General features: G+C 38.3%; 1 protein-coding gene across 2 annotated transcripts in view; it reads right to left on the bottom strand.

Annotated features, from left to right (window-relative positions):
- The window catches only part of tspan15 (tetraspanin 15), a 32628-nt gene that overhangs the window by 4838 nt on the left and 17047 nt on the right, over positions 1 to 10743 (bottom strand). For both annotated transcript variants that reach the window (XM_020589928.1, XM_020589927.1), the window contains exon 5: positions 1735 to 1851. In XM_020589928.1, coding sequence (XP_020445584.1) covers positions 1735 to 1851 — 117 coding nt within the window. The remainder of the gene's footprint in view (positions 1 to 1734; positions 1852 to 10743) is intronic.

The following is a 10743-nucleotide window of genomic DNA, read 5'->3' as shown; positions in this document are numbered from 1 at the left end:
GAGAGAGGGAGGTCTGGGCATCTTTGCTTAGACTGCTGCCCCCGCGACCCGGCCCCGGATAAGCGGAAGAAAATGGATGGATGGATGGATGGAGCAATGGACAAAATTTTAAAGAACTGTCATATAAGGGATGACAAAATATACTTGTACTTCCTTTATTTCCATTTACAAATATTGCAATTTGTTATATTCACCATATGTCAAGACTGTATATTAGGGATGTGACGAGATCTAGGGGGCAATCGACTCACGCTGGCTTCACTTCTGGGAGCTGTCACGTTGCCCGTCTTTAATCAAGTTGAAGGTCAAGACCAAATTTAGCTTTAACTTTCAGCAATGCAATCTGTGAACTGCGATGCTCAGTATGAGAGTTTGGTTTTGATGCATTTTTATACAGGGATAATAAACTATGGTAGAAGTGTCTCCGGCTATAGCTGAACATTTTTGATACTTCTTGAGAAACACACTGTTCCCCATCTCCACACAGGCCTGACTGCAGTACAAATATTACACTGGCTGCCTTTAGGCTGCCAAATGACATTAATGCTCCTCTTCAGTTGACAGAACGGAGCCACTAGTGCAAAAACCACAACATTAATAAAGAAAATTGGACACTAAAACAGAGCAAAAAATAAATTACAACCAGTGAAAACATGGAGCACATGCTGTTGGCTAATATGAAGATGAATAAATGAATGTTGAAAACACAGCATAAACAATAGTTCAGCTCTGAATAAAAAGTTTTTGCTTGTTCTCTCTTTATAAACTCTGGGAGAGTGTAGGTGTATAAATTAAAGAGGGCACATGTGCTGCTTTGTGTGGGAGAAAATTCCCTGTGATTGCGTGTGGCATGGCCCAGGCTTAATTATGATCCCAAAGACAATGAGATTCATTTTAAACATAAGTCCACTCTATTGCAGCTATTACCATGATGATATACAAACTAAATCAACTGTCTGTTGCTTTACAAGTATATTCTGAATAAATGTAGCCAGGAATGATGAATATTTGCTTTGTTCAAGCACTTTGGGACATATGTTTATACTTAATACTGATCTAGAAAAGCAGTTAACATATGAAGTGCCATTCTCCTGGGCTCGGGATGATAATGGCAGCATTAACTAAAAGGACAAATATGACTTTTATTCGACTGAAAGTCACAAAATGCAAAACACTGCAGGTGCATTTTGAAATGTTTTAACTAATCATCTTGTAATGATTGTCACTTCAGTTCTACTTTCTGAGTATGAATTATCATATGCAGCAAACGACAGAACAATATTCAAACATTGTGAACTCAACTGTCTTCTCTCCTGTATGATTTCACATCAGTCTCTTCAGACCTTACAACTGTGCATGAACTATGCACTATGAACTATGGAAACATCCATGACAACCACAGTGCATCTGTCAAGGAGAATGTTAATCTGACATTAAGAAGTGTCCTATGTGGTAAAACAGCCAGAAACTGTAACTGTGCTTTTAGTGGCAGTACAGTCCTAACTACTGCTTTGTTATTATAGCTGAACCCAAGCTAGTAGTAGATAACAGTAATAAATGCTGCAATGTAACGTAATGTAGTGGTAACATTACTTGATAAAACAGGAAACCCATAACAAACAGTGAGTCCAGGGTACAACAATAACAGCACATTTAATAGCAGCTTATAGCAGCGATTACAATATATATATATAAACACTGAGAAAAAAAAAAGTAAGTAAAAGGTATACTTACATTCTTAGTAACGCAGCAAGTATATGGGACACCGCAAGCCAATGGACCACGTCCAGAACAGTTGTGGTACATGTTGACCCCCCAGTCTGTAAACTCTTGACCTCCACAACACTTGAACTGCCAGAGATGAGAAACGTGGCAGATGAGCACAGAAATTTGACGGAACAGGAAAGAGGAAAAACAAAGAACGAGATGGGGAAAAAAGCACAAGGTGAATGAGGGACAGAGAGAGGGGAGGTGGGAATGACAGAGAGAAAACAACTAATCAGCATTATTTCTGCCATGCTAGGGCAGTGACAATAACATTTTAGTATGAAACTGAGCCATTATTAACAACAATTTGCATGTAATTATGAGTCTATTTTATATGTGCGTGTCATGTCGGTGTACAGATGGCGGTAGGGCTAGGTGATATGGCTGATATGATCAATTATGATATTTTAATATAGCATATCAACTTTTTTCTGACAGACCTCAGTATGGAAATCAATCATTAACATGTTTTTAAATAATCTGCTCTGAATCATTAATCAGGATAATTATATATGATCAATATATTCTTGACATTACATAACTGCTCCACTTACAATAAACAGTAATTTATTGCCAAGCTCACCATGAACACCTGAAGCTACATACAATCCAGGCTAATACAATGGCCCTGCAATGAACCCTACCTTTAACCAATGATTTGGTGTTAATTGCATTTGGTTTACACAGCGTTTTGTCTCCCTCTTTCCTCACTATCTCACTGGGTAACATAACATAAAGCATCACAAATACATGTTATTAGCAGTGAGAGTACCACACACAGAACTGAACCTTTGCAATTCAAAGAACATAAAGCTCTGTATGTCCTCTCACTCATATACAATAATGTTAGAACTTACAGAACTTGCCAGTAAAAGCCTCTCTTATCCTCCACACTCAGCCAGCTTTTGAAAGCTGCATCCACGCAGACTCAAGTGTTTCCACCTGAATCAATACTTGCAGCCCCAAAAGATTATTTATACCTGTCAACCTCCAGTTGTTGGTTTACAGGTATAAAGTTCTGTGATACCAAGTAATTTTTTTTTATTGCCCACCATTCCATCCATTGCTGACAAACTCTCTAGTAAACAAATGTGACTTCATAGGGACAATAAATGAGACTCAATGAGCTGTCTAGATAAAGACTAGGGGTACATACTCTTAATTGATCATTCAAATAAAGACAAGGGGCTGAATTTAACTTGACAGGGAAAACATGGGGTGCAGATGGAGACAGGGTAAAGACTGGGAGTGTGACAGTAGCACACCGTTGATGACTGTCCAGGACATTAACAGTACCACTTGTTACACATATTACAACTGTCGTCATACTTGGCAGACTCTAAATACTGACTACTGAGGCTCAAATCTGTTTCTGTCTCAATCACAGTAGGGACTCCAGCGCTTCAAACTTCACCATTAGGTTTAATTGAGTGTTTCTCAAGACTATTTAGGCAGTTACTACGTTTAGCAGTCATGACAACATCAATTTTAATTTAATAATCAACAAACACAAACAGCATTTTTACCCATGTTTTCTAAAGACATTCTGACTCTACTTAGCATTAAATGGTGCAACAAATAATACTCATTATGCGCATGTTTGAGAAAAATCTATTAAAAGGATAAATGTGACAACCATTCAAAAGCTTTTCAATGTCTGAATAAAAAAGAAAAATGTACTGCACATCAAATCACAAAAACCCTCTAATATCTCCATTCACCAACATCTACCTGTTTTATAATTTCTGTTCCCTGCATCAGAGAGTAAATACAGAAGAACCCAGGAGCCACTATTAGCTCTGCTGTGTAGTCATTTAGTGAGACAAAGACTTTACTGGGAGGGAGAAAGTCAGTCAGTAAAACAGAGAGAGAAAAGAACGAAAGGTCAAACAGGAAGAGTACGTGAGACTAGAGATAAATGGTAAATTGACTTGTATAATGCTTTTCTATACACTGAAGCATACAAAAAAGCACTTTAACGTTATTTGCCCCTTCACCCATACAAGCATTCACATATTCACACACCGGTGACATCACCAGGAACGACTTAGGGCTCAGTGTCTTGCCCAAGGCCACTCTGACATGTGGCCTGGAGAGTAGAGAGAGAAGATGAATAAATTAATAACTTTAAAGTGCCTTTTATCAGGCAGTGTTTTCAGTGCGCTGACATGCTGCCATCATGCCAGGACGTTACTCCTTATTCTCGTTAGCATGATGCCACTGATCACCAGCACTGGGTCAAAACCTGCACAAAGATCACAGGAAGGCAAAGTAATTATGATGTGATTCATGTCCACAACTGTTAGGTGTGCATCCAAAAACATTACACCTTCACAGTGGGTTACTGTACCACTTTAGAAGGTAAAATGCAATACAACAACCCTGCAGTAAATCCTTGCTTTGGGAAGATTGAAGTCGAGTGCTGTTTGGGGGATTCTGCGTCCTCACAAGACCAGCATGAAGCACCAATCTCTCAAAACATCTGTCAACACAGACGAGACTGCAGCGGAAGAGGGAAGTCCCTCAGATCATAAACACTCCCTACAGCCACTTTCAGAGTGACAACTGGGTGACACAACAGCATGTTTACTGATGTTATTGTAAGATATATAGTAAATCAAGTGAAATGTGACTTTTCCATGATTTTTTTTCTTCTATTTTTATCATCTCTGGTTTAAATTAAACTGTTTCTCTTAGATCCAAAACAAAGTTTGCTCTAAGGGTTTCACAGATGAACCTCTATTAACCAATTTATTTTATTTATGTTGTCTTCTGCACATATATTTTTCAGAGGTCCTCAGAGTTGGTCATGTCTCTCCAGTAGGGGTGGAACATATCAGAAGACTCACAGTTTATTTGGGTCACAAATTTTGATTCACAGATGGTCATTTTTTGGATCAGAAAACAAAAAAAAGTCCAAGGTTTTATTAAAATCTTAAAATATCCCAAACTCAATTGTTAAATTAACCTCATCAAGTAGTGTTTATTCCTAGACTGAATCAAGCAGCTTGTGAGACTAAATGGGATGAAACTGTGCCCGGTTCATAATTGTAATGGCGTGTTTGTGAATGTTTCCATGACGATGAAAGTCTTGCCCATGCCACATATCGTTAATGTTGCCATGAACACAAAACTGCTTTGCCTGCATCTTTTCACTGCAACTCTGCATCCAGAAATGAACCTCTCCCTGTCTTTGTTGGCAGCTGTGCTCTATCCAAAAAAAGTCTTACATTTTAAAAAAAGAAATACAAAAAAAAACATACTAAGCTAAAACGGTATTACTCTTTTCTCTCTTTATATATTTAACTGCATCCCTCCATTTAAACTTCACAACACTACTCTGTCTTACAGCGTTCCTGACAGGTCCTGCACTTTTGACTGTAGCACTGATTCCATCTATAAATAAACAGTAACTGTGTTATTTCTATGCTGACTAGTTATGGGGTCTAGTCTCATAATCAGAAATCTACCCCTGATAAAGCGTGCACCTAACTGTTAATGTCTAAACAGTGCTGTACATGCACACATTTGTCTGAAGGTATTTACTGTGCTGCAGCTGCTTAAATAGTCACATGGTCTAATCAACCCAACATCGGTGGATTTGCATGAAAATGGCAAATTCACATTCAAGACCAAGTTCTGACACATCAGTGAGAGAGACAGCAGAAGAGGAAGGAAAGAGATAATAAACCAGTAGAAACAAAAGGGTCTCAACCTTATAGATACTTCATGTGACTGCAACATCAGTTGTTGACAGAAGGTTGAGGCAATGCAGATGATTACCGCTTCTGGTTGCAAATCTCTCTAAAATGCCAGCTGTTCCATTCTGCAGCCCAGAACACATTTTAATCATCAACATTTTGCAAGAGATGGATGCACTTCTAAAGGTTTTTCTAACAGTCTCAGTACATGAAACACAACCAGCACTTACTAACCTAAGCTTCTAAGTGCTGCAGGTAAAAACAGCTATTTGGTGGACAAAGGACAATGTTTCCATCAGTAAAAAACACCTGTAGTGTACTTTCTTCAGTTTCTCCATTGATTTGAACTGTAGGCAAAGAGATATTCCATCTGTTCCCGCAAACATTCCTACACACAGCACAATTTCCCTCCCTCAGTTTTATCTTCTGTCTCTCTTCTACTTCCTTTTTATTTCCTTGACATGAGTTGTGTCTCACATCTTCCTGACTTTTCCCTTCACACAAGAGTTCAGCATCTAGAAAAAACAAAATAACCTATGCACAAAAACAGTCTAAAATAACACACGATGATTTCGGGAACGTTACAAACAGCTGACACTATCTCCATCACATATGTGAGATAGGCTAAGACATATTTAATATTATATGTTTATATGCATTTTGCAGACTGATACAAATATCCAAAATACATCTTAAATTAAATGCAATTTTATTTTAAATTTGTAAAACACATTAAATATATTATTGTATTAAAAGAATGCACTTAAAAAAGTAAAAATTTTATTCCATTCTATATTTAAAAATATTTGCTATAACCTCCAAATAAAGGTGATTATCCTTATAAAAATATTTTTAAAAAAGCCACTGTGGTTCAGTGTGTAGAGCAGTCGTCTCCCAACCGGAAGGTCGGAGGTTCGAATCTCAGTGCCTGCAGTCCACATTTCGATGTGTCCTTGGGCAAAATACTGAACCCCCCCTGTTGCCCCCAATGCTTAGAGCCATTGGTTGAGTTGGCGCCACAGATGGCTGCCTCGGTTCTGTACCGGAAACAAATTCCTTGTGTGTAACATACTTGGCCAAATAAAGGTGATTATCCTTATCATTCATTGTTAAAAAAGGTTCCTCAGTTATAAATAACTGCAAATTTACTATATGTTCTGAAAATATACTGGACTCAACATCTAACACACTTCACGTGCTCTTACTTTTACTTGGGTCTGCTTTACCAAACCTGTGTAGTTCAGCTCTTAAGGTGTGTAGCAGTGTGTTTGTGGTATCGGGGGTGCTAATACTTTACATGTCTGTTCAGTTCCACTTTGAGAGATGACGTACCTGATGTGTCACTGCGTTTCAGACCTCATCATGGCACCAAAACAACTCTTATCAGGGTAATCAATGACATTGAGGTCAATCGTGACTCAAAAGGACTTTTCCATTTTATTATCAAAGAGTCATAAAACATGTCCTGTTGCTCTAAATAATCCACAAGACATGAGAACATTTTTCATTAGAGCTACTATAAATGGTCTCAGTAACAATTCTGATTTCAAACAGGGCATGAAGTCAATAATAATATGGCTCTCGAGTACATTTCTGACCTGCTCATTGATTACAGATCCCTTAGACTTGTATACTTGAAGCAAATTTGTAGGTTGTGATATGGTGCAATATAAATAAAACTAATATGACTTTTAGTATATTTTATTTGTACCAGGAAGTCCCACTGAGTTCAAGATCTATTTTTCAATGGAGACTTCTCCGGTCATCGTGATGGTTTGTAACTCCATAAGTTAGAAAGAACAGAACAAGACTTGGCAAAACAGGTTTGATTAGTTATGTTTACTAATGTGTTTTGGTGTGTTTCCTTGTACTTTCTTCCTTGCATGCTGTTATATTTTTATATTCACACACACACACACACACACACACACACACACACAACTTTAGTGTGTAAAGTTTACTTCTAATATACTTTGCTATGTAAACAAAAATGTCTTGACTTGCCTAAATGCCACCAACGCCTCCTGTGATGAATCCAAAATGAAGTTATTAATATGCATCGTCACTTTTGTGTCAAACAACCACACAGCAAAAATAAAATTAAGTCAATCTGTCCTAATGACTGAATGGCTTTGTTGTTTGCACAGCTGTAACACTTCTTAATATAAACCACAAAATCCCACTGCGGCAGCTCTAAGAACAGTGTTCACTGTGACTGCAGTGTAAATTATGATTTAAAATGATCTGAGGTATCAGAGATGTGTGGTGGTTATATAGATGGTTCTCGGGAGATGCTAAGGTTTCCTCTAATGAGAGAAGTGAAAAATTGCAGCTTCTTGCTAGGAGGCACTGCAGTATTCAATATTATGATACTGTTATGATTAACTATGCAATGTCTTTGTGTGGGAGGAAAGACCTGACTGTCTTTCCCAGTGTTGAAAATGAACAGCTAATGTCACATTTCCATTATAATACTGAGGCATAGTGGATAGAAAGGTCAGCTTGAGATTAATCTAACACAGGATATGATGTGACCTGTGACTAATCTGTACATTTGTGTTGTGGTTCTATCGTGAAATTTTTATGATACACTTTAGGGCTATGTATTTTTACTGCTGTAACAAAAAGGGGCTTTGTCACAGTTAATTATAGTTTAAAGGGTTCAGCATGATTCAAATTCATTTTTTTTTTTTACATCATATGTGCTGCTGTTGGTCATTTGCACTGCCGTCCATGTACATTTCATAAGCTATTATGCATCTCATCACCAACATCCCTGCCAGATGGTCAGCATCACCAATCTTCTTGTTATTATTTGCACTACTGTCACTGTTTGCACATGGCTTTGAGTTTCATCATAGCCTATTAGGTCGTACTTTAATTCAGTTTTCATATGCTATTTATTCTGTTCATTCTTTTTTTATTCTATTTTAGTTTGCATGTTCAACATTAGGTGAGAGAAACAGTATTTAGATTTTTCTGTATGTCCTGCACATATAGTGAATTGACAATAAAAATCTTTGATCTTGATCTCAAGTCTACAACCAATGATTATATTCATTTACAATTAACGGTTAATTGTTCGGTCTATAAAATGATCAGCGTGAAAAAATGCACATCACGTTTTTGAAATCCAAGGCAAAGTCATTAAGTGTCTTGTTTTGTCCGACAAACAGTTTGCAACCCAAATATACTCAAATTTACTCACTGAAGACAAAGAAAAACAGCAAGTCCTTTAAAAAACAACAGTTGGGACTGTTTGACCTCTAAGCTCAATCCTGTGTTGTCCAAGCTCATTTAAAGGGAGAAGTAGTTATACCTTTTTGAATGGTCATGTGAGGGCTGATGGTGTCACCAAGAGGGACACCATCAGCACACACTTTCAGGCAGTCGCTCCTTGAAACATACTGTATTCATGGTGTTGCACTTGTTTATACAGACATACACATATCAACCAAAACATTATGACCACCTGCCTAAGGGCAGAGACACACCGAGCCGACATAAAAGAACTGGGACCAACGAAGTCCAACCCCTGCTTCGCCTCATGTCGGCTTTGTCTGGGCCAGCCGGGTTGAAAAAGTGACAGCTGAACACCGTGTTCTGTACCTGCATGCCTGAAATAACCAGCACTTGGCGGTATCTGTACCTGCCATTCAGAAAGGAGAAGAAGAAGAACTTAAATGTGGAATGTGGAAACAGCTGCTGTTTATAGCTGCTTCTAATTGAGAATATGTCTGATAAGAACTTGCAAATTTGGTTGTGAAAGAACAAAGGAGGTTATGGAGGTGAAAAACCACACTAAACTGGGTGAAATCATGGAAACTACAGGGCCAGGCTGGAGGGGCTTTTCAAAACTGTTCTCTTTTCATGCATTAATTTGCTAAACTCAAAAGCCAATCAGAGTGGTGTCTCTCTCACAGACGAGGCCAGAAAGCTGATGCCAATTCGACATGTCGAATCAGCCAAAAAGCCACCAATAGAAGCCGAGTAGCACCAACAGTGTGGGACACACAGGGGAGACGATCCCCGACAGACGCTCACTGACAGCCCAATGATGGCTGACGTCCGACTGTCAGCTTGGTGCGTCTCTGTCCTGATACTGTGTATACAGGAGTCATTACAGCAGTTCACTGGCACTTGTGTGAATCTGTTTGTTTCCATAGTTCTAGTGTTAGGAAGAGCACAAATGTGTTGACCATTCAGTGAAAAACTGTGGGACAAGTTAGAGATAATATTTTAGACAAAGTCAACATCCTCTCCACTCTAGGTGTGATATCACCACTATAGCTGCTGAATGTTTCTCTTTATAAACACCAATGTGCGGTGTTTCTCATTTTCAACCAGTTTAACAAAGATTCAAACAAAATAGAATTTTATGATAAGGACGAGTAGAATTTAAGTTTAATCTACAGTGGGTCAACCTCATCATCAGTGAACCTTAAGTGTCCATGACCCTGTTGCAGGTTCACTGGTTGTCCTTCTTTAGACCACTGTTGGTTGGTACTAACCACTGCAGACCAGGAACACCCAACGAGACCTGCAGTCTGGGAGATGCTCTGACCCAGTTGTCTAGACATCACAGTTTGGTCCTTGTCAAGGTCACTCACATCCTTATGTCTGCCCATTTCTACTGCTTCCAACACATCAACTTTGAGGACTGAATGCTCACTTGCTGCCTAATATACCCCACGTCACTGTAAAGAGACAATTAGCAATATTCACTTCACCTGTCATAATGTTATGGCTGACAGGTCTATGTTATACACTTGGGCCAGTCAGCGGTGTGAATGCTGGATTGTTGGTTTTGGAAAGTTACAAAAAAATGCCATATTCAGTTTAATAATGGAAAAAAAAAACTAAGGCAACTGTTTTCACACTTAAAATCTTGTCTTGACAATCCATCTTCTTTTGTTGTTGTAATTATCTTTCACACATGACAGTAACAATGAAAAACAATGAACTTATACTTAACATTGTATTTTCTCTGAAAACCTAATGGGGCCTGTTTTCATTACAGTTGTCATGCCTGATCTGAAATGTCAACACACAAGAAATGTTTTCACTAACTGGATATTAAACTGTCAAAAACTAACAGGAACACAGATCTACAAAACAATACTGTACATTAAAATCAAAATAATTGGTCTGGTAATACAATCTACCTTTTAAAAACAACACATTTTATATATAAGTGCATACAAACACACCCCAAAATGCTCATGCAGTCACCAACCCACACGCAACAAAGGACCCCCCCCCCCCCCCACCCCCT

This window comes from Monopterus albus, unplaced genomic scaffold (genome assembly GCF_001952655.1).
Source record: "Monopterus albus unplaced genomic scaffold, M_albus_1.0 scaffold10.1, whole genome shotgun sequence".
Lineage (NCBI taxonomy): Eukaryota > Metazoa > Chordata > Actinopteri > Synbranchiformes > Synbranchidae > Monopterus > Monopterus albus.
This window is presented reverse-complemented; position numbering and strand designations above follow the sequence as displayed.